General features: G+C 42.5%; 1 protein-coding gene across 3 annotated transcripts in view; it reads left to right on the top strand.

Annotated features, from left to right (window-relative positions):
* ACER2 (alkaline ceramidase 2) overlaps window positions 1-23829 on the top strand; it is a 46473-nt gene extending 22644 nt beyond the window's left edge. For 2 of the 3 annotated variants that reach the window (XM_014346109.4, XM_003822601.5), the window contains exons 4-6: window positions 5347-5484; window positions 16699-16836; window positions 20876-23829. In XM_014346109.4, coding sequence (XP_014201595.1) covers window positions 5347-5484; window positions 16699-16836; window positions 20876-21062 — 463 coding nt within the window. In that variant the 3' untranslated portion in view covers window positions 21063-23829. The remainder of the gene's footprint in view (window positions 1-5346; window positions 5485-16698; window positions 16837-20875) is intronic. The other variant, XM_008976177.5, reaches the window with a different exon arrangement.
* The last annotated feature ends 1288 nt before the right edge of the window (window positions 23830-25117 follow it).

Below are 25117 nucleotides of genomic sequence, written 5' to 3'. Positions count from 1 at the left end.
TCGTGATCTGCCCACATTGGCCTCCTAAAGTGCTGGGATTACAGGTGTGAGCCATCATGCCCTTCCTTTCCTTTCCTTTTTCCTTTTTCCTTTCCTTTCCTTTCCTTTCCTTTCCTTTCCTTTCCTTTCCTTTCCTTTCCTTTCCTTCTCTCTCTCTCTTTCTTTCTCTTTCTTTTCTTTTTTTCTTGATCTAGACTTTGCTGGAATATTCTTTTTTGTTTCATTTTGTTTTTTTTTTTTTTTGAGACAGAGTTTCACTCTTATTGCCCGGGCTGGAGTGCAATAGTACGATCTCGGCTCACTGCAACCTCTGCCTCCCAGGTTCAAGTGATTCTCCTGCTTCAGCCTCCCGAGTTGCTGGGATTCCAGGTGCATGTCACCACATGTGGCTAATTTTTGTATTTTTAGTAGAGACGGGGTTTTGCCATGTTGGCCAGGCTGGTCTCGAACTCCTCACCTCAGGTGATCTGCCTGCCTTGGCCTCCCAAAGTACTGGGATTACAGGTATGAGCCACCGTATCTGGCCTTTGCTGGAATATTCTAAACACACATTAAAAACAGTTTTAATGTGAGATTTTTGGAGAAGAGACAGGAGAGTGTGGTGGCTAAGTAAGTTTGGATCAGACAACATGGCTTTGAATAACAATTAACCTAAAAAAAAAAAGGCTCTGGGACCCTGTTTTGCTTGTCTATAAAGTGGAGATGACAAAAGTATCTTCCTGATGGGATCAGAAATACATGGGAAAATTATGTAAGGCCTATAGTACAATGGCTCACACAGAGTAAAGACTCAATAAGTTCTGGTGGTTATCATGAATGGCTTATGGACAAGTGGGTTTTTTTTTTTTTTTTTCTTGAGATGAAGTCTTGCTCTGTCACCCAGGCTAGAGAGCGGTGATGCGATCTTGGCTCACTACAACCTCTGCCTCCTGGGTTCAAATGATTCTCCTGCCTCAGCCTCCCAAGTAGCTAGAATTACAGGCACTTGCCACCATGCCCAGCTAATTTTTGTATTTTTAGTAGAGACAGGGTTTCACCAGGTTGGCCAGGCTGGTCTCGAACTCCTGACCTCATGATCCGCTCGCCTCGGCCTCCCAAAGTGCTGGGATTACAGGCAAGAGCCACTGTGCCTGGCCTGAATTTTTTATTGATATATAATAGTTGTACATATTTTATGTAGGGAAATTATTAATGTTCATTATGTCAATAGGATATAAATGTTGGGTTTATAGAAAAAAAACTTTCTTTCATCTTGCCTAAAATGTCCTGAGACTCTTTAGGACATATACTCAATTGCTGATGGTTATTAATAATTTTTAGAGTTTTTATTTTAAGAAAAAAATGAGAACAAGGAACTATTATAGGCTAATTGTATCTACTTTTTTTGTTTTGTTTTTTGGAGACAGGATCTCACTCTGTTGCCCAGGCTGGAGTGCAGTGGCACAGTCACGGCTCACTGCAACCTCTGCCTCCTGTGCTCAAGTGATCCTCCTACCTCAGCCTTCCAAGTGGCTGGGACCACAGCTGCCTGTCACTGCACCTGGCTAATTTTTGTATTTTTTGTAGAGACAAGGTTTTACCATGTTGCCCAGGCTGGTCTCAAACTCCTGGGCTCAAGAGATACTCCCACCTTGGCCTCCCAAAGTTCTGGGATAACAGGCATGAGCCACTGTGCCCAACCTTGTATCCACTTCTTAAATAATTTATTCTGCTATAGTTTTTATGATTTTATCTTTAGATAAAATCCACTTTATTTTTTGAATCTTGAATAGCAAGGGAGCAGTCTGGGATCTGCCCGCCCTGCTAGCATTCTTCCTGGATGAGTTGAGGCTGGAATCTTAAACTCTCTGGGCCTTAGTGCTTTAGTTATAAAATAACAAGGTTGAACTAGCTCTCTGAGGTCCGTTTCATGACCAAATGCTATATTGCTGTGACTATCAAGGGCTGGCTATTCTAAATAGATTATGTTTTGGTAGCTTATAGTAGTGGATCTTAACCAGGGACATTTCCAGTTCTTATGAGACATTTATAAAGCTTGTGGACATGTTTTTGGTGGTCATTACGATGGGAGGTTTTATCATCTATAAATTTCATTTCATTTCAGAAATGAAATGAAATTACCACTGCTTTAAAGAGTAGCCAATGATAGTGGTTTTCAAGCCTATACCCTGTGTCCCTTTTTACTGTGTAAAAAAGCCAATGATAGTGGTTTTCAAGTCTGAAAACAAAGTTTTACTTTGGTTAAAAGGGACACAGGCTATAGGCTTGAAAACCACTACTTTAAATGGTAGTAAATGATAACAGTAACAGCTTTACTATAAAAATATTTTGATGATGGTACTGGGTTGTTAGATTTTGGATTAGAGAATACAGGAAGCAGTGGTGCTAAGGGTTTCCTGACCTTGTGTTTCAGTGTGAGACCCTAATGGGCTGGAAAGTTGAAAACAGGACCAGAGGCTGTCATCAATCACAGTTTAGAAAAACACCCTGTTGGGGCCTCTTACTCCTGGATATTTCTAGCTCTCTTGTACCCAGGGCCTCTGTTGACTCTGGGGTCTGCTGGGCTGGCTGACTGGTTTTCTGCTGGCCACATAGCCTCTGTTTACTTCTCCCGGCCGCTTGTGTTCACAGGATGTCCTCGTTGGCCAGCACATTCCTGTACACCTTCTGGACTTGACGTGGGGAGGCATCTGCAGATGGCCTCCCTAAAGAAAGCATGTTTTGCAGCTGGGTGCAGTAGCTCATGCCTGTAATCTCAGCACTTTGGGAGGCTGAGGCAGGTGGATCACCTGAGGTCAGGAGTTTGAGACTAGCCTGGCCAGCATGGTGAAACCCCATCTCCACTAAAAATACATAAATTAGCTTAGGGTGGTGGCAGGTGCCTGTAATCCCAGCTACTCCGGAGGCTGAGGCAGGAGAATCGCTTGAACCCAGGAGGCAGAGGTTTCAGTGAGCTGAGATCGCGCCACTGCTCTCCAGCCTGGGTGACAGAGTGAGACTCTGTCTCAAAAAAACCAAAAAAACAAAAAAACCCAACAAAACCAAACAACAACAACAAAAACCCATGTTTTTTCAAGCTTACTGCCTTTAAACCATTTGGCAGTACTCTGTGGAGCCTTTGGTGATTGCAACAGCAGCTCAGTTACGTTTTCCCTGAGAGTATGATATCAACAACAATAATATTATTTAAAGTATATTTATATTTAAAATGATGGTAAGGATAACAGTAATAATGAATTTTATTAGTACATAATATGTACTGGGCACTGTGTTAATGCTTACAAGAACACTGTGAAGCAGAGTGTCTTAATTTTTATGTGGGAAAGGCTCAAAGAGTTGAGTTACTTGCCAAAGGTCTCACAGCTACTAAGCAATAGAGGCAGGATTTGAATGCATATCGGTCTCACTGGAACACCTATGCCTTGAATCACTCTGTTACCCTCTCTGACCTGTGCCTAATTCTTAAACCGCTGGGTACAGAGAGGTGATGCACTTTGGGTACAGAGAGGTGATGCACTCTGGACATTTTTGATTATGTGTTTATCCTAATGAAAAAGGCCCAATTGCCTTGGCATGCGTCAAACCCAGTGGAAGAGTTATTGTGGGTCCCCAAGGGCCCTGCACGTGATGGCTGTGGGCCCTCACCGTGAGGCTGGAGCAGGCGGCCTTTCCTCCAGTAGACGAAGAACAGCAGCCGAGGCCAGGAGAAAAACATGCCTCTCCTGAGGATTAGCTGCCTGGAGCCTTTCCCACATATATTTTTTCCTCTGGTAGAGGTTCAGAGCTATAATTCCTGTTCATTCCAGTCTGAAAGTTGGCAGTTTGATCAATGATTTCCTGTGCCTTGATGATGAATGGCTTTTGTATTTAAAAGATAAATTTGTATTTTGAGGGTTCAATGCCCTTTGATTTCTTTATAATGGAATTTCATTCAAATTGGCTTCTTAACTGTGACCTGTTCCAGGGGCTCTTGGCCAAAGTAAATTGTGCTAATGAGGAATAACAGAAACTTCAGGAAAATCATGTACTCCTAAATTGAAGTCATGAATGAGGCCTTGGAAATCATCTAGTCCAGCCTTTTCGTTTTACAGATAAGGAAATGGGTCCCAGGGAGAGAAGAAAGAGCGTGTCTAGGATCACGTCGCCACTTCCGGCTCTTTCTACTGAAATGACCTCCACTGAGGGGTGTGAAGATAGTATCAATTATTTGTCTAAGACTTGTCATTTCAAAAACTTGTCGATGTAAATTCTAGTGCATACTAGACTTGTAGGTTGTCAGTAAATATAGACTATTTTTTCTTAGTCTATTGGAATTTTTTCTTAAAACTTTTTTTGGGTGTGCTAGACATGTAGGACAAATTTTCTTTTAAACTAGGTTGCTTTATGGTTTGTGAATGGTCTCTGTTTTACTTATGAAAGTTATACATGTTCACTTTGTAGAATAGGGGGTGACAAACTATGTCCTGTGGGCCAAAAGGGTTCTGTTTTGCAAATCAGGTTTTATTGGCACCCAGCCATGCTCCTTCATTTACTTATTCTCTGTAATGACAGAGTTGAGTAGTTGAGACCTTAGGACCTGCGAAACCTATATATATATGTGTGTGTGTGTGGGTGTGTGTATGTGTGTGTGTATATATGATTTATTAAATACAATTTTTATTTAATATAATTACACATATTAATGCACATATTTAATTATACTTATAACCATATAGTTATGCTATATATAGATATGTGTAATATAGTTATATATAAAATATATAATATATATTCTTTACACTTATATATATAAACATATATTTAATTAAAAAAATATATATATAATTTATTTTATTTTTAGGTTATAGCTTACTGTAAACTCAAACTCCTGGGCTCAGGCCATCCTCCTACTTTGGCCTCCCAAAGTGCTAGGATTACAGGTGTGAGCCACCATACCCAGCCCAAACCCAAAAACCCTTTATAGAAAAAAATTGTTAAACCCTGCTGTGGAACGTCTGAAAAAATACAGAGAAATCGAACATCTGAAAACATACGGAAAAATCGCATGAAGAAAACAGCTGTCCATATCTCACCTTCAGTGAAGTAGGTTGACTGTAATTTTACCATTCTCATGGCTAAATATTTTGAAAATATCTGATTATTTCCTAAGGCTAAGTTTCTCGAAGTGGAATTCCTAAGCCAGTGAGTGTGAGTGGCTTTTTGAACCTTGGTACTTAGCGCAGAATTTCTTTTCAGCTTGCATTTCTGGCAATGCCTGTACCTTGCTAACATTAAACAAACAAACAAACAAAGAAACAAACAAGAACTCCTTTTCTAATGGATTTGGTTTTGCTTTCATGGATTCAGGGGTAGGTTCAAGGTGGTGGTCAGTGTCCTGTCTGCGGTTACGACATGCCTGGCATTTGTCAAGCCTGCCATCAACAACATCTCTCTGATGACCCTGGGAGTTCCTTGCACTGCACTGCTCATTGCAGAGCTAAAGAGGTAGGTGCCATCATTCCTGCCTACCCTTAGCTGTCCCCGTGCTGGGAACACACGGGGCTTCTTTGCTGTCCTGCAGCAGAAGAGGAGTTTTATTCCTCGTGAAGAGTTAGTTGCTGACTGTTGGATGGAAGCAATTTGATGGTTTGGTTCAAAATACTGGTAATCTCATTTTCAGTAGGAGGGGAGCAGCTGTTTAGCAGATGCAGTGCATCCCACTGATCACAAGCTAGCTTACCAGGACCATCTCAGTACCTAGATCAAGCTGTCTAGACTTAATTCTGTAGAAAAGAAAAGTCCTAGAAAGGTTATTGCATTCACACACAGAAGGAAAAAGAGGAAGGTGGCAGGGAAAATGAGTTTGTATCTATAAGGAAATATGCACTTCAGGTGGACTGCAGTTGACTATGATACTTTCTCTGAGGCTTAATGTCTCATTTACAATCTATTAGGTAAAGGTTTTGCTCTTTGCATTAGCATTTTCTTTTGGGAACCTGTGTACTCAAATGCAAAAATCAGCTGGGCATGGTGGTGGGCACCTGTAATCCCAGCTACTCAGGAGGCTGAGGCAGGAGAATCGCCTGAACCTAGGAGGCAGAAGTTGCAGTGAGCTGAGATCACACTGCTGTACTCCAGCCTGGGTGACAGAGTGAGACTTGTCTCAAAAAAAGAAAAAAAAAAGCCGGGCGCAGTGGCTCATGCCTGTAATCCCAGTACTTTGGGAGGCCGAGGAGGGCGGATCACGAGGTCAGGAGATCGAGACCATCCTGGCTAACACAGTGAAACCCCGTCTCTACTAAAAATACAAAAAATTAGCTGGGCATGGTGGCGGGCGCCTGTAGTCCCAGCTACTTGGGAGGCTGGGGCAGGAGAATGGTGTGAACCCGGGAGGCGGAGCTTGCAGTGAGCCGAGATTGTGCCACTGCATTCCAGCCTGGGTGACAGAGCGAGACTCTATCTCAAAAAAAAAAAAAAAAGAAGAAAGAAGAAAGCCCTTCTTTTTTTTTTTTTCTTAATAGAGACAAAGTCCCACTGTGCTCAGGGGTTCTCAAACTCCTGGCCTCAAGCAGTCCTCTTGCCTCAGTGTCCCAAAGTGTTGGGATTGCAGGTGTGAGCCACTGCAGCCAGCCTGCCCTTCCTTCTTGAATCCCTTGCAGTCTGGCTCCCCTCCCCATCTTTAGTCTGAAATGTTCATTCAAGAGTCACTAATGACGTTTTTTAAAAAACTAATTTTATCAAGTAGCTCATATTTTTTGTAGATAAATTGGAGAATATAGACAAGCAAAAAAGAAATCTGTCACTTATTCAGGAAAATTAATATTTGATAGTACTTGGCTCATAGTTTTTATGTACTAAATAAAAATAAAATAACCAAACCTGCCATTTGATAATGACTGTTAGCTTTTTGGTGTATCTTGTATCTTCTTACAGCCTTTTTTATTCTTTGCCATCTTATCTTTAAAAAAAAATCTAGCTGTATTTTTTTAAAGAAAAATTAGCTCATTCTCGTATGAGTTAATCTGAAATTTGACTTTCTCACTTAGGAATGTATTGTAGTCCTCCTTCTCTGTAAATCAATAGAGATCTAGGTCCTCGTTTTAAATGGCCATGTAGGATTGTAATTTACTTTTAATTTATTTTAATTAGTCAACACATTTCCTGTTTTTGACCATTTAGGTTGTTTCCAGTTTTTCATTATTAGAAATATCTCTGTGATGAACATCTCTGTGTATCTTTGTGCACTCATTACATTATTTCCTTAGGCTGTGCTAATGGCCTTTTACTTCCAAATAGAATAGCTTGTTTTCAGTGCTCCCTATCCTTGGCTGTCTGAAGAATCTGACACTGTCAGCCTCCTCCCTCTCTGAATTTTCTTCTTTTGGCTTCTCTGATCCTGTGTAATACAGGCTTTCATACCTGACTGTTCCTACTCTGCTCCTTTGCTTCCTAAGGTAGGCATTCTCCAAGATTGTGTATTCAACCTTTTCTGTTAGTTCTTGAAAATCTCATTCACCCTCTTGTGTTCAGCTGTCATCACTCTGCATGGTTCTCTGCAGTCCATCCTCGTCTCTTTCCTGAAGTCCAGTTTCATATTCCCAGCTATCTGCTGGGTATCCCAGTCAGAGCCTTCCTAAACTGTAATAGGCAAGATTACTGTCTTGGCTGCATGCCCTGTTTGCCTACGATTTCCCTCAGTGCCTTTCCCAAATTCTGTCTTAGAGTCCCCAAATGATTTTAATGGTGTCACTATTTTCTGAGTCCATTACACTTGAAATCCTACAATCATTGGGTCCCTCATCTCCTGCCACCTCAGATGATTGCTGGATTTCATGGAATCGCCCTCTGCAATGTTTCATCTGTCACCTCCTCCCATATCCATTGCCCCACCCTCACATCCCTCCAGAGAACCATTGCATTTGCTTTCTAACCAGTCTCTTCTTCCTCCAATCTCTTCTTTCAGACTGTTACTCCCTTATCCTTTACAAAAACCTTCAGTGGCACCTCGTTGTCTAAGCTTCTCTTAGAGCTTTTTCTTCCTCTGTTTCCTTCTGCATGTCCTATGACCAACCAATTTGGACCACCTCCTTGTTTTCTGGTCTTCAGATCTTTGCTCATACTTTCTTCTCCCCCTGAAATGCCCTTTCCTACTACTACTTTCCAAAATCCTACCCCTTCTGCAATGTGCATCCTAGACACCTGCTCCTTCACGAGGCCTTTCTTAACCCCTTCTTATCCCCTCAACCAGATGTAATTGCCCTCTTCCTAAACTCTTTGTGCTTTTACATTGTACTTAGCGCATTCTCTCTTAAATATAGATACTTATCTCCTTTTCTTCTCATCTTCCTCTCTGATGTTGTGTTCTCAAAGGCAGTAATTTTATTTTGTGGAACTCTGAATTTTCCATGGTGCCCATTACCTCTGAAAAGTCAAAGGTCTGTATCTTGCTAATGACTGGGCAAGATACAGAGTTATGAAATTTCTTGAGACTCCCTCAATTTAGTGGAGCATGGGTTATGGGGCTAGAAAGTCCTGAGTTTGGGTCTCAGTTCAGGCTTTTACTAGCCTGGAAACTTTGGGCATTTACTTCACTTACTTAGGTCTTACTGTCCTTATTTGAAATTGAATAATAATACTTAGATCTCATAGTCTTGCAGTAAGGATTAAATAAGATATTTAGTCTAGTATCTGTCACATGGTAGATCTCAGCAAATACTTGTTGCCTTTCCTTTTCCTTGCCACTATGTTTCAGCAAGTTTAGCTAAATCATCTGCTTCTTCCTATTGTATCTGTTTTTTAGGGATCTTACCTTTATTATCCAGGAACTCTCCCTAATGTGCCTTGGGTGAAGATGTTAGTTGAAGTGACTTCTCTGCCGTGTTTGTGGACCTGGAGGGACTGGCTCCTGGGCCTTTGGCTCTATTTGCATCCTCCTCTAGCCAACTCTGGATGTTAACACATCGTAAAGCTCTTTGGCAAACACATAATTAAATTGCTGGTGACAACATCTGAAATGATTTCCATCTGTAGCATGCAGTCCAGTGATGCTAGCTTATATTAGGCTTGAAGTGAATAGAATGTTCTGGATTTAGCTCTGTTTCTTGAGAATTCACTGCAATCTAGTTTCATTGTAACTCTTGAGTGTAATAATATGTTTTAGCTTATAATTTTGTTATAAGAAAAGGGAAAGGGAAAGGTTTTTTGTTTGTTTGTTTGTTTTGTTTTTGAGATGGGATCTTGCTCTGTTGCCCAGGCTGGAGTGCAGTAGCATGATCATAGCTCATTGCATCTTCGAACTCCTGCACTTAGGTAATCTTCCCACCTCAGCCTCCCAAAGTGCTGAGATTACAGGTGTGAGCCACTGCACCCAGCTGAGAAAATATTTTAAGTTCATAAGACCTAAAGAAGAGCAAATGGAGGACACAAGTGGTTAGGGCAGATTATTATGCAGTTTAAGTAAATTCTACTTCACAATTGTGATCTTTACATAAGGAAATATATTTTCCTTTAATATTCTAATCTTTGTAAATAATTACATAAGAAATAATTTGTTTCATGCTTAAAATGTTCTGCCCTGGAAAAGCTAGCCATCACTGAAGCTAATTGGTCTTCATCATCACATTAACAAGTGGCAGTTTCATGGGAGGTAAACTTTCTTCCATTAGGGTTGGTCTTCTACGAATTGATTATTCCCTCCACTCTCCTATGTCCATTTCACTCCTGTACATTGTCCTCTATATTGCTGCTCCCTCTCTAAAGGGGCTTGCTTTTTTTTTTTTTTTTTTTGGAGACGTAGTCTCGCTCTGTCACCCAGGCTGGAGTGCAGTGGCAAGATCTTGGCTCACTGTAACCTTTACCTCCAGGTTCAAGCAATTCTCCTGCTTCAGCCTCCCAAGTAGAGTAGTTGGGATTACAGGTGTGTGCCACCATGCCTGGCTAATTTTTGTAGTTTTAGTGGAGACCCAGCCTAAAGGGGCTTTCTTATCAGCCTGTAAACACATCTGAGTCTCTACTGCCTTCTCAAACACCCAGCCTGGACTAATCCACATCCACATCTCTAGCTACTACCCTTTCACCCTTGCTGTCATAGCCAAACTTCTTTAAAAGCTCCATCGGCTGGGCTTGGTGGCTCATGCCTGTAATCCCATCACTTTGGGAGGCCGAGGAGGGTGGATCACGAGGTCAGGAGTTCAAGACTAGCCTGGCCAACAGGATGAAACCTCATCTCTACTAAAAACACAAAAAATTAGCTGAGTGTGGTGGCAGATGCTTGTAATCCCAGCTATTCGGGAGGCTGAGGCAGGAGAATCACTTGAATCCAGGAGGCAGAGGTTGTGGTGCGTGGAGATGTGGAGATCACGCCATTGCACTACAGCCTGGGCAACAGAGCAAGACTCCATCCCCCCGCCCCCAAGAAAAGCTCCCTTTATCCCTTACCTCTCATTTACTCTTCAACTCTTGCCAATCTGGCTTCTGCCCCTACTTTGATACCCAAATCCCTCTCTATAGGCTATACACCCAGTGATCAGTTTTCAGACCCCCCTGTATCTTATGTGTTATTCTCTTGGCTGCTCGCCCAATTAGTTCTCCTCACCATGCTTGAAATGTTCTTTGCCATGGCTCCTGTGATAACACATCCTTCTGGCTTTCCCACTACCTCTCGGCAGCTTCTTTTCAGTCTCTTGCGTAGACTCCTACTTTTCTACACAGCTTTGCATGTAGGAATCCCTTAAGGTGCACCCTCAACTCCCTGCTTGCTATGGTCTGAATGTTTGTATCTCCCCTGAATTCATATGTTGAAATACTAATTAATAAGGTGATGATATTAGGAGGTGGGCCCTTTTGGAAGGTGTTTAAGTCAGTGGGGGTAGAGCCCTCCTACATGGGATTAGTGCTTTTCTAAAAGAGGTCCCAGAGAGCTGCCTTGGCCCTTCTACCATGTGAGGACACAGCTCTAGTAGGTGTCATCTGTGAGGAATGGCCCTCACTAGACACTGATTCTGCTGGCACCTCGATCTCAGACTTCCCAGCCTCTAGAACTATGAGAAACAAATTTCTGTTTTTATCAGCCACCCAGTATACAATGTTTTGTTGTAACAGCCTGCATGGATTAAGACACTGTTTTTCTCCCTTTTTACATCCCCCTGAAAGATCTCCTCTACTTCTGTGGCTTTAATTCCTCTACATATGTGGATGACTCCTAAACTTACGTCTCCAACCCAGTCCTTCCTCTTAACTCTACTATTATGTGTCTAGCTGCCTGCCTAACCTGTCTAATTCCATGTATCACAGGCATCTCAAATTCAACTTGACCAAACCCAGATTCCTGATCTGCCTTTTCTAGCTGTGATTCTCTTCATCATATTTCAAGTTGCAGAAAAGGGGAGCACCATTTACCCAGTTACTGAAGCCTGAAACCTGGCATCCTCTTCCTTCCCCAAACATGCCATTTCAGCACACTTTTCTTTTTCTTTTTCTTTTTTTTTTTGAGACAGAGTCCTACTGTGTCACCCAGGCTGGAGTGCAGTGGCATGATCTCACAGCTCACTGCAACCTCCGCCTCCCGGGTTCAAGCGATTTTTCTGCCTCAGCCTCCCAAGTAGCTGGGACCACAGGCATGCGCCACCATGCCTGGCTACTTTTTCATATTTTTAGTAGAGATGGGGTTTCACCATGTTAGCCAGGATGGTCTCAATCTGCTGACCTCATGATCTGCCCTCCTTGGCCTCCCAAATTGCTGAGATTACAGGCATGAGCCACATGCCCAGCCCTGAGCACAGTCATTTTTCTACCAGTCGATGTTGCAATGAAGATAAAGTTCCAAATCCTTGACATGCTCCAGCCTTCCCCTGTGAGCTGATCACTCCCACAAGAAGCTCCTCTGCCTTCCATCCTCAGCCACTCTGACCTTCTGTTTCTTCTGGGGACCCTGCACCTGCCAGCCCCAGCCCCTTCCTTATTTATGCCATCTCTTTTTCTGGCCCTCTTGCTTGGCTAACTTATACTCATCCTTCAGTTTGGGCTGAGCTATTTATATGCTGTTCCAGGACCCTGAACTTCTCTTTTATGGCACCCATTCTGATTGTAATTATATTATTTATATTGTTTTGTTTGGTGTCTGTCCCCTCTGCTGGACATCGACTTCACATAGGCAGGGACGGGGTCTCTTTTTTCACTGCTTTGTCACTTACCACACCAGTTCCCAGCCAGGAAAAGAGAAGATGGTTGTTTCCCTGCTTTGATAAAATACCCAGACAAAAGGATGCCCTTATTGCTCTTAGACCTCTTTCCCAAATCTTCCCTGGTTGTCACCTGCAATGATGTTATGTCTGAGTTGAATGTTTCTCACTGCACGCTAGTTTGCTCAGAGGAAATAGAGGAGGAACTGTTTTCTCACTTTCTCTTTCTCTTTAGCCTTTATTCCTAAAGCTTGTTTCTAGTCATTTCTTTTAACCAGCTTCCTGAGAAGTATTTCCATTGTCTTTTCTGAACTCTCCCTTAGACCATGAGAAAACAAAAGTTTATGCTGATTTTGGGTCATGACCTGACACTGAAATTGGTGGTGTTAAGTACATTGCCGAGTAACTCAGATACATTGATATTTAAAAAAATACTTTTTCTGATTATAGGAGTGATTTTATTGTTAAGAAAAATTTGAGAATATAATCAAGGGTCTAGAAGAGAAGAAATGGTAGAGATTCCACTCAGATTTTTCTATTGTAGAATAAGGTCCTGCTGTACATATGATTTTTGTCCCCCCTTTTTCACTTCACATTGATATTTTGATAAAAGCCCTGAGAAATGGGAGTGAAACCTAATGGACCGCAGCTTTGGACAAGCCCCAAGTGCAAATAAGGCTGGTCAGCAGCTTCTAGCAGGATCTGCTTCTTCTAGAAGCAGAGAAAGGTAACAGGCTGCCCTGAGACCAGGCTCTACAGAGCCTCCCTCCTGCCTCGTACATGCCAAGCCGGCCCTGTCCTGGCACTTGCAGTGACTAACGGCCGGGCACCTCCCTCTCGGTTGATGCCCTCCATGCAGGACATCTCCAACACATTGCTCTCTGTTCTGGTGTGTTCCTTAAGCCAAACTTTTTAGGTTTAATTTCACTGGATGTTCATGGATCCTCGTGTCCCAGACTAATTGTCTATGTATTTGTTGATATTTGTTCTTGCCTATTTTCATTTTATTTTTTAAATTCAAGGCAAGAGGCCTATTTATTTTGTATTTTATAGTGCCTAGCATGGAATTTGGTGCCCAATAAATACTTTTTTTTTTTTTTGAGATGGGGTCTCGCTCTGTCGCCCAGGCTGGAGTGCGGTGGCACTATCTCGGCTCACTGCAACCTCCGCCTCCTGGGTTCAAGCGATTCTCTTACCTCAGCCTCCCGAGTAGCTGGGACTACAGATGCATGCCATCATGCCCGGCTAATTTATTGTATTTTTATTTTTTAATTTTTAATTTTATTTTTTATTTTTTGAGACGGAGTCTTGCTCAGTCGCCCAGGCTGGAGTGCAATGGCGCGATCTCGGCTCACTGCAAGCTCCGCCTCCCGGGTTCGCGCCATTCTCCTGCTTCAGCCTCCGGAGTAGCTGGGACTTCAGGCGCCCGCCACCACGCCCAGCTAATTTTTTTTGTATTTTTAGTAGAGACAGGGTTTCGCCACGTTAGCCAGGATGGTCTTGATCTCCTGAACTCGTGATCCACCTGCTTCAGCCTCCCAAAGTGCTGGGATTACAGGTGTGAGCCACCACGCCCGGCAAATTTATTGTGTTTTTAGTAGATACGGGGTTTCACCCTGTCAGCCAGGATGGTCTTGATCTCCTGACCTCGTGATCCCCCGGCCTTGGCCTCCGAAAGTGTTGGGATTACAGGCATGAGCCACCGTGCCTGGCCAATAATCTTAAATAATCTAAAAATAATGTTCTGCCCAAATTACAAATTACCAAATTAGAGTCCATTTATGCATAATTTTGTCCATTTATGCATAATTTTATCCATTAATTCAGGAAGCATTTAACAGTGCCTGGCACAGTTGCCAGGCATGGAGTATACATTAGTGAATAAAACAGGGGTAGTTCCTCTGGGATTCTAGGCTAGTTTGTTTGTTTGTTTGTTTATTGAGATGGAGTCTTGCTCTTGAAGCTCAGGCTGGAGCAGTGGTGCGATCTCAGCTCTCTGCAACCTCCACAATCTGGGTTCAAGTGATTCTCCTGCCTCAGCCTCGCAAGTAGCTGGGATTACAGGCGTGTGCCACCACCCCCGGCTAATTTTTGTATTTTTGGTAGAGACGGGATATCACCACATTGGCCAGGCTGATCTCCAACTCCTGATCTCAAGTGATCCTCCCACCTTGGCCTCCCAAAGTGCTGGGATTACAGGGGTGAGCTCCCGGCCTCTAGGCTAGTTTAATACCAGATGTTACACAGATAATAAATTCATAGTTTCAACTTGTGATGAGAGTTATGAAGGAACATGGCAGAGTGCCCTGAGAGAATGCGCTAAGGCAGGGGTGTCCGCTCTTTTGGTTTCCCTGGGCCATATTGGAAGAAAAATTGTCTTAGGCCACACAAAAAATACACTAATGATAGCTGATGAGCTAAAAAAAAAAAAAAAAAAAAAAAAAAAAAGTCGCAAAAAAAAAAAAATCTCATAATGTTTTTTTTTTTTTGAGACGGAGTCTTGCTCTGTCGCCCAGGCTGGAGTGCAGTGGCGCGATCTCGGCTCACTGCAAGCTCCGCCTCCCGGGTTCACGCCATTCTCCTGCCTCAGCCTCCCGAGTAGCTGGGGCTACAGGCGCCCGCCACCATGCCCGACTAATTTTTTTGTATTTTTAGTAGAGACGAGGTTTCACCAGATTAGCCAGGATGGTCTCGATCTCCTGACCTCTGGTCCGCCCGCCTCGGCCTCCCAAAGTGCTGGAATTACAGGCTTGAGCCACCGCGCCCGGCATAAAATCTCATAATGTTTTAAGAAAGTTTACAAATTTGTGTTGGGCCTCATTCGAAACCATCCTGGTCGGCATGCAGCCTGTGGGCCACGGTTGTGGACGAGCCTGCACTAAGGGGAGACCTATAGTATCTGGCATTGTGTGTGGGAAGAAGCCTGGAGACTGAGCCCTGGAGAGAAGGAGAGGGTGGGTCAAGGTGAGAGATGAGCTCTTTTTGAGAGGGAACCAGCCCAAAGGCGAGGCATTCAAGGTAGAGAGTGGTAAGCGAAAGCGAGAAATGGAAATTGTTATCTCTTTGTTTTAGTAACTGGGAATGTAAGTTTCCCCATGTCATGGGCCTCTATTCTTTCTAAAAACTTTTCAAGGGATGTATTTAGCCTTCCTACAAGAGTATTTTGGTTTGTTTTTGAACAGGTCTTTCTGAACCTGTCCCACTTTTATTGACGCTTTCGCTGATGTTTGTGAAAGGCAACTGGGAAGGGCACTAGCCAGTCAGGCTTTTAACACCTGTCTGTGGGTTCAACAAAGAGGAATTAAGCTTCTTCTCAATTGCAGATGTCGTGTTGTATTCTGGGTCCCATAGGAGATCTTGACTGACCCAGGAGTGGTCCCCTCGGGGAAGAAGGACGCTCAGCCACCAGCTGCCCCCAGGTGTTCGTCCCCAGGGGTAGAACTCACCCACTTTATGAGCATGTCTTTTTCAAGGAAAGAAGACGGCAATTGAAATTTTCATTGAGCTGTTAGGATTTGTTTCAGAAAACCATTTTGTCCCAGTGTGTATAAGAAGTTATTCCTTCATTCAACACATGTTGAGTGCCTTCTGTGTCTGGCACATTTCCAGGTGCTGGGATACAGCAGTAAACAGATTCCATGTCAGTGGATAAACACACACTGGAAACACATAAGTGAAACACAGAGGGTGTCAGGGAGGTTATAATGACTACCTAGAAAATTAAAGGAGGGAAGGAGGCCTTAGGGAGAGTCACTTGGGAGGTGGAGACAGGTGTTGAAATTGTTAAAAATAGCATCAGGAAAAGGCTTACTGAGTGACATTTGAGCAAAGATTTACATGTGAGGGAAGAGCATTCCAGGCAAGAGGGCACAGTGAGTGCTATGGTCTTGCAGGAACATGCTTGGGATATTTGTGGAACAGCACAAATCCCGCAGTGGCTTGAGTACAGGCAGTGAGAGGGAAGAGTACACACGAGACGAGGTGAAGGGGAAAAGGGAAGATCATGCATCCGGGACCTTGTGGCCACTGTGAATACTTTGGCTTTCCCTCTGGTTAAACAGGAAGATGCTGGAGGCTGTTAAATTGGCTGTAGGGGCAAGGGTGGAAGGAGACTCTGATGAGATGGCGGTAGCATGGATCTAGATGGAGGTGGTGGAAAGAGGTCAGGTTTGAGATATTTTGAAGGGAGAGCTGATGGACTGGATGTGGGCTGTGTGAGAAGGAGAAAGATTGGGAGAAGAATAGGTTATGGACTTGTTAAATTTAGATCCATATTAGGGTGCTTATGTCAAAAATGTAGTTGGGTGTATGAGTCTGGAGTCAGGGGAGAAGCCTGGGTGGGAAGGGTGTCTGTGAGCCATCTGTGTACATATGGTATTTACATCCATGAGACCGTGGAGTGACTGTGTGTTGGGTAAGAACTTCAGTGTCATGGGGTTGTAGGCATGAGAGGAACCAGCGAAGGAGACACAGGAAAGGTGGCCAGCAAGGAGGTGGAGAGAAGGTCTGACGATGAGTGACTCTCTGGACCCCCGTGCAGGTGTGACAACATGCGTGTGTTTAAGCTGGGCCTCTTCTCGGGCCTCTGGTGGACCCTGGCCCTGTTCTGCTGGATCAGTGACCGAGCTTTCTGCGAGCTGCTGTCATCCTTCAACTTCCCCTACCTGCACTGCATGTGGTAAGCCCCTGCTAATGGGGAGGTGGCCGGGGACAGGTGTGTTTGCACTTGCTGTTGGGCTCTGTTCACCCTGCAAGTGGTGCACAGGTGTCCTGTGGGTTGCTGGCTTGCTTCTCTCCTCAGGTGGACGGTCAGATGGTTCAGAAGCCACTGAAAGCACACTTTGTAAAAAGCTGAATTGACTCCAGGGAGCAGGCTTAGCCGGAACAAAAGGCCTGATTGTCATGCTTAGGTCTGCAGTCTTTTACCTCTAACTCCATTATTAAAGCCTAAAGGAGCTTGAGAACTGAACCTGTAACCTGAGCTCTAGCTAGGTGTTGGGGGAGGGGAGAGGTAGGGGAAAGCTGGGGAAAGAGGTGATGTGAGGGCTGGGAGGGTCCTCAGTAGGAACCCCACCTTTAGGGCCTGAGTGACCAAGTGAAAGGAGGGGCCGCACAGGCCATTTAGAGACATTCTCTTCCATTATTTCTATAAGTGGGGACAGAAGACCAGAGAGCTAAAGTGAATTGTTTAATGTCACCCACCTGTTTCTGTAGAAAACAACCTTGGAGTTCAATAATAGCACATTGGAGCGTCTATACTTTGGAATGCTCAGGATACACTAAGTTAAAAAAAAAAAAGCGGGTTACAAAATACATGCAGAATCCGATTCTGAGAAAGCTGGGGGAAATTGGAGTGGCTTTCTTCCTAGGAACTGCTTCAGCCTCAAACCCAGAGTGATCTTTCCTTTCTGTCCTCCAGGACTTCTGATTGCAAAAGATCACAAGGAGGAGAAATCTGCTGTAGGTTATCCCCTATAGGTAGGAGGAACCCAGAGAGGAATTCTAGTGGTGAAGAAATGGAAAAACTTTGTTAGATCTAGATTCAGGAAAAGGTTGACTTCTATCCAGAGATAGGCTAAAAATATACAATTTGATAGAATTCACTTAAGTTCCCTTGCTCATGTGAACTTTTATATATTTGCTATGAGACCCACCCTACTCTAAATTTAAGACTTGGGGACTTCAAGGAGTGTTTGTAAAAGACAAAATTCAAACAGCACAAGTTGGAGTTTACCGTCTTAGGATCCATTGCTCGATATTTTTTAGATTCAACTCAACTAATACTAGTGAATTTATATAGTTTATATATTTGTTGGGTTATAATTTCCAGATAACAAAATGTACAGATTTTAAGTGTATATTGTGAATTTTGAGAAATGTATACACTAGGTAAATATGACCTCATTCAAGATGGTCATTTTTATCTATCTAAGTCCCCTGTCACACTAATGATTTAAGTCAAATTCGAAATTTAAACTATGTAATAATTTTGACTCAAACTTAATATGTTTCTGAATTTGGTATATTTCTGCCTTGTTTTTCAAAGTTGAACCATCTTTTCTTTCCAGTTATAAAATGACATATTTTTTATAACAAATTTAAACAACATAGAAGTGTAGAAAGAATGGCTCTCATAATTCTATCCCCCAAAGAAACATAATTATTAACAGTCTGATGTATATCCATTGAGATTTTATATGTACACACACACGCACACATATATATGTCTACTTTAAAAAAAAATAGCATCATTCTATACACGATGCAAACTTTTTTTTTTTTTTTTTTTGAGACAAAGTCTCACTCTGTTGCCCAGGCTGGAGTGCAGTGGGATGATCTTGGCTCACTGCAATCTCTGCCTCCTGGACTGAAAGTGATTCTCCCACCTCACCCCCCGCAGGGAGCTGGGACTACAGGTGCATGCCACTGTGCCAGGCTAATTTATTTTGAATTTTTTTGTAGAGATGGATTTTTGCCATGTTGCCCAGGCTAGTCAGAAACTCCTGGGCTCAAGCAGGTCCACCTGCCTTGGGCTCCCAAAGTGCTGGGATTACAGGCATGAGCCATTGAGCCTGGCCCAAACTTTTTTTTTAACCAAATACTTAAATCTATACTACATAGATCTAATGCTATACAGACATCATTCCATACCAATACATATATATAATCTTCATTTTTGTGTCTAATAAATGCTTCATAATAGGGACACTTTATAATTTATTTAACCAACCTCTCTCTGATAATGGACTTTGAGGTTATTTCTAATTTTCCACTTTTGCAAACACTTTATAATGAACATCTAGATTGATTTGAGTTTCTGAATATTTTCATATGTTAAATTAATATTATATATTGCTAAATCCAGAGAAACTGTACCATTAACACTGTTTACTGAAGTCTGTAAGAGAGCATTTTTTACCCACACTTTCACATATACTGGAAACTCTTAAATCTCCATTAACCTGATTGAGAAAAATTATATTTTGTTTTTATTATTATGTCTTTTTAAAAAATTAGTATTTTTGTTGGGCATCTTTTCAAATGTCAATTTGTGATGTGTATTTCCCCTTTTAATTTTCTTTGTCTGGTCTATTGAGTGTTTCTATTTTTAAAAGTTTATATCAGCCAGGCGTGGTGGCTCATGCCCGTAATCTCAGCACTTTGGGAGGCCGAGGCGGGTGGATCACCAGGTCAGGAGATCGAGACCATCCTGGCTAACACGGTGAAACCCCGTCTCTACTAAAAATGCAAAAAATTAGCCGGATGTGGTGGCATGTGCATGTAGTCCCAGCTATTTGGGAGGTTGAGGCAGGAGAATCGTTTGAACCCGGGAGGCGGAGATTGAAGTGAGCTGAGATTGTGCCACTGTACTCTAGCCTGAGCAACAGAGTGAGACCCCGTCTCCAAAAAATAAAAAATAAAACAGTTTATATTCAGCATCTAGGCTTGGCACATAATAGACAGTCATTACTAGCTACATAACTATGTGCCACTTATGCATATTTGCAACATTTTCACAAGTACAGAGAATAATACATTGAACCCCCATATAGGCAACACCCAGATTCTATAACTATCAACACGAGGCCAATCTGGTTCATACCATTCTCACCTACTTCCCACCCTCACCCTGATTAATTTCTTTAGTGTTCTTTGTATGTAGGGATTTAAACTTTGTCATATGGTACAAATATTCCCTGCCCCCCTGCAGTTTCCCATTTGCCTTTCAGTATGTTAATATTTTTGTGCCATACTGGTTTTAAACTTTCATATTGTCACATCTGTTAATCTTTTCTATAGGATTTCTGGATTTTTTGTAATTTTTAAAAAGATCCCCTCCTCCCCAACATCAAAGTTTATAAAAATATTGTCTTTGGGCTGGGCGCAGTGGCTCACGACTGTAATCCCAGCACTTTGGGAGGCCGAGGCAGGTGGATTACCTGAGGTCAGGAGTTCAAGACCAGCCTGGCCAACATGGTGAAACCCCCTCCCTCTCTACTAAAAATACAAAAATTAGCTAGGTGGGCCTGGTGGTGGGTGCCTGTAATCCCAGCTACTTGGGAGGCTGAGGCAGGAGAATTGCTTGAACCCAGGAGGCAGAGGTTGCAGTGAGCCGAGATTGCACCATTGCACTCCAGCCTGGATGACAGGGTGAGACTTCATCTAAAAAAAAAAAAAAGGATTACATGCTTTTAAATGGTCTATTGTTCGATAAAGTTTAATATAAATTTAAAACTTTGTACAGGTACAGTGAGGATAAATTTTTTAAAATTTCCACTAAACTGCAAAAGTGGTTTAACCAACATAAAATTATTCCTGATGAAGGACATAAAATATCTGTAACCAGTTGTTAAAGTGAGAAGGTGGGTTCTAATCAGATGTGCTCAGTTACTTCCATCTTAGCATCTCTGTTGTAAATCCTTGGGCCTCAGTCTTCTTGTTTGAGGCCCAAAGGCATTTATTTGCACATTTGTTCCTATTATCCAGCAGGACTATTTAAGAACATTCTAAAACGGGTCCCAAATTGCTGAAGATTTATCATCCTGCTATTCCAGGGATTGTTGGTAATCTTCATCCTTTCCTAATTAGAAGAGGCCCCTGGGCTGCAACTACAGTCAGCAAGGTGCGTGGGTTAGACCGGAAGAAGGAGCAGGCTAAACTCAGGGCAGCGGAGTCTTCATGCTCATCAGGTTCTCACCTCTTGTCTCCCTCTGCAGGCACATCCTCATCTGCCTTGCTGCCTACCTGGGCTGTGTATGCTTTGCCTACTTTGATGCTGCCTCAGAGATTCCTGAGCAAGGCCCTGTCATCAAGTTCTGGCCCAATGAGAAATGGGCCTTCATTGGTGTCCCCTATGTGTCCCTCCTGTGTGCCAACAAGAAATCATCAGTCAAGATCACGTGATGGCAAGATGGTGGCTGGCTTCTCTGCTTATCGCCCCTCATGCAGTGGGCTTCCTTTGCTAGGAAGACAGCCAAGGGAGTTCGAATAGTTGGGGTGTGGGCTATCTTTTCAAAAATCTATTTGCTGGGGCTCTTAATTTCTTTAGTGTTCTTTGTATGTAGGGATTTAAACTTTGTCATATGGTACAAATATTCCCTGCCCCCCTGCAGTTTCCCATTTGTCTTGCAGTATGTTAATATTTTTGTGCCATACTGGTTTTAAACTTTCATGTTGTCACATCTGTTAATCTTTTCTTTAGGATTTCTGGATTTTTTGTAATTTTTAAAAAGATCCCCTCCTCCTCCCTAACGTGTCTGTGGACCACCTGGATTCCACTGTGCAAGGGGAAAAGTGTCTATTCCTTTCCCAAAGATGGAAAATGGAGGGCTTAGGGACACTAGATTCATCTTTCTCAGCATCACTTCCAGATGCAGTGACTTGTTGGGCTGCGTCCTTAATGGCCATGGCAGAGCAGTCCCTTGGGGGATCCAGCCCTGTACAATGCATCTCTTCCTGGAGACAGCTGGCCTGCTCCAGACCCCACCATTCCCAGGCGCCCTTGGAGTGGACTCTACTGATGACAGACAGACCCTCTGAGAGACAAGACCCTCTGACTCTGTGATGGAAGATGCCAGAGATTTTCCTTTGGGGTAGTTGTCCTTAAACAAAACCAAACAGATGAAACACACACAGGACTTGTGGCTAAAAAGGCTAGTTTTTCACTTGCATTTCTCAACTAACCCAGGTTTTACATGCATCTGTGAATCCTTTTACTACTACCTCTGTGGAGAGATGGAGAGACTTCAGATAAACATGAAGCTAATGAGTAAAACCCTCTCTGCCAAAACCTACACTCCACTTTAGGCCATTCTTGAAGATGAGCACAATTTTTAAATACTGACATCACTTCCGCTTCCCCCTCCCACCCCAGCTCAGCAGCCTCAAATCTACAGAGAAGAAGAATTATGGCATGAACATTCCCACAGACCCACCATCTTTAAGACTTGACCTCCGTAAGTTTACCAAAGGGCTCCTCACAATTGTGGTGGGGGTTCTGGTTCAAAATTTGGAGCAAACATGAAGTTTTTGGAAACGTTTTCTCATTTGAAGCCTCCAGTGTGCTGTACTATTCTGGAAATTACCTTCAAGAGTCTCACTTCTTGTTTCTGTTGTGTTTTCTGTGGGCATCATGCTCTTCACGCTTGCAGTAGAAGGTGCTTTCTGGGTTTCCCAGAGTATCCAACGGCTCACTTTTCTCAAGTGCTGGCAGTAGCTATGCACTCACGGGCTGGTTTGGGTCGCTGGTGCAGCAGCGCAAATCTGTTGCCTTCTGAATTTTTCTCACCTAATGTGACACTGGCTACAATGAATCTTCTCTTCATCGGGCTGAATGAAAGATTCAAGAACCGTCTTCGAGGTGCATGGTGGGAATTATCAACCTCAGGGATACTCATTTTAACTCAGGCGTGTCCTGCTTTGTAACATTCCATTGTTGGGAGAGGGCAGGACAGGTGTGTTCTTGTGTGGGCAGGAGTCATGTCACTTCCCTACATATGTAAGAGTTGGGAAGATGACGATTTCTGACACATCCAGGAACTCTTACTCTAGTTAGAATTTGTACCAGATCCAAGGTGAAAACCCCAATAAGCAACTGAATTTAGAGTTTAAAAATGAATGACTTTATGCTACATCTGTGGTTATCAAATTATATAGGTTGTTCAGAAGCAGAACGCTGTTTGTAGTAAGAAATCGTTGTGGAACCCCAGTGTGTGAAGTAAATTGTATGTTATTAACTTAAATTTATTTAAGGTTAAATTTATGGCATTTACTTAATAATATATGAAGTGGTGAAAATGCAAATTAACAAGTTGGTAATTTCCAAGGTAGAAAAATTAGGTGTTGAATGAATGTATATGTTGCTTTATTATAGTTTTATATATATATAGAGAGAGTGTTTTGTTTTTGAGTCAGGGTCTTTGCTCTATTACCCAGGCTGGAGTGCAGTGGTGCAATCATGACTCACTGTAGCCTCTGTCTCCCAGGCTCAAGCGATCCTCTCACCTCAGCCTCCCCAGGAGCTGGGAGTACTGTGCGTGCCTCCACTCCCAGCTAATTTTTGTATTTTTTCATAGAGATGGGGTTTCACCATTTTGCCCAGGCTGGTCTCAAGCTTCTGGGCTCAAGAGATTCGCCTGCCTCGGCCTCCCAAAGTGCTGGGAATAGGCATGAGCCATCACTCCTGGCCTAAAAAATATTTTTTAAATGATCTTTGAATTAAATATTCGTAGAATTTCTAATGTACCTCTTTGAGACCTAGGTGATTGATGGAACAGAACTGCTGTTAAGTCCTTTGGGTTTCAAGTCTAGAATTTTTTAAAGGCAAATATCAGCTCATTCTTATTTTAGATTGACCTTATCAGGCATGGATTCTGGTCTCATCTACTTTATGGTATAAATGCTCCAAGGTAGGGGGTTTGGTATATATTTTAAGCCCAGCTTTTTTTTTTTTTTTTTTGGTGAGAAGCAGAATGTGCTTCTAGAAACTGGTTTTAAAGAGATGAGCTGAGAAAGAAATGTGGAATGGAATATATTTGAGGAGGACAAAACATAACCTCACTTTTGAACAGAAATCACTCTAGCTTGCCAGCATGGGATGTAAACCAAGAGAGAAGAAATATACCCATCTTATTTTAAGTTGGGTTTATGGCATCACTCATTTATGTAAAAGCACTACAAACTCTTTAAAGAAAATTGGGAAACTACAGAGAAGTCAAAGAAAAAAAAAAGTAACCCATATTTCTATTGCCCAGGTATAATCCTTGTTAATATTTTGGTTTGGTCTCCTCTTTTTTCCCCCAATATAGTTGTAAATAAATGATGTCTTTCAGAGTTGACATTTATCCTGTAGCTTGAATGGCATATAAATGCCAGTTGTATATTTTTTTCATGAAGTGTAGGTTTGGAATACACTAGAGTTAGCTAGATCAGCTTGAATGCTGATCACTGGATTCTGAGACTGACTACTGAGTCTACCTTTTTAATCAAGCCTAACATGAATGGGCTCCAAAAAGTAATGAATGTAATTGTACTTTTTGATGTGCCTCTGCACTTGGCTTGGTGAGTCATCATAATTAGCTGTTAAATATGTGACTTTACAGATTTTGATATGTTCAGATTGTAAAAAATGAATAGTTTATTTCATTAATTGATGGGCAGTCAAGAATCTCCCTCCCTTCAGTAGGGCTGACACTTAGGAGTTAGGTCATGGTTGTGGTTACTTGGCATGGCTAATCAGATTTTGTTCTGGTCAGAATTTGCCCAAGATCAATACCCAGCAGAAACTGGAGTTAGGCTATAAAAAACCATTCATGTTTCCGAGTGATCATTTCAGTCAGCGATTCATGTTTTACAGTGTTTAGTTGTTGATTATTATAAAAAGTAATATTTTCTTCCCTTTATGATTACATCATTATAAATCAAGTCCTTCCATGAACACATTTAAGGTGTGTGGAGATGAGATGTCTGAATCCATTTGGGGACGGGCTGCATTTTTGGGGAACTCTATGCCTGTCCAGTGAAGAGTGCCTAAAACATTAATTATAGATCAAAGATGTTCTGTTGAGGGACAAAGCTTGATGGTCATCAAACACAAGGCTTTGTAAAAATACGACCACCTTTTCCACTTACTGGATCTCTCAGGTGTGTAAAACTTCTCTCGCCAGTTCATCATGCTTCCATGAGCCCTCAGGACTGGGATTTGAGCCTTCCTGGCTCTTTATCCCTTGGGGCAGACATGGAACCATCTCTGAGGGACCAGGTGGATGCTGAAGCTCACCCAGTCAGGGCCCCTCTCCTAGCTCCTTTTACACTGAAATTAATCTGAAAGCTTTCATAGCCAAGGCTTTGCCTAGGTGCTATTATTCCAGCTGGCTAAAGAGAAGTCTTGGGCCAGATTGGGATTCTCAATGGATTTTAGAGACATAATTCCCCTGCAAACTTAAAAAAATAAATAACCC

Source organism: Pan paniscus, chromosome 11 (genome assembly GCF_029289425.2).
Source record: "Pan paniscus chromosome 11, NHGRI_mPanPan1-v2.0_pri, whole genome shotgun sequence".
NCBI lineage: Eukaryota > Metazoa > Chordata > Mammalia > Primates > Hominidae > Pan > Pan paniscus.
Note: the sequence above shows the minus strand (reverse complement) of the source record. Positions and strands in the feature narration are given on the sequence as shown.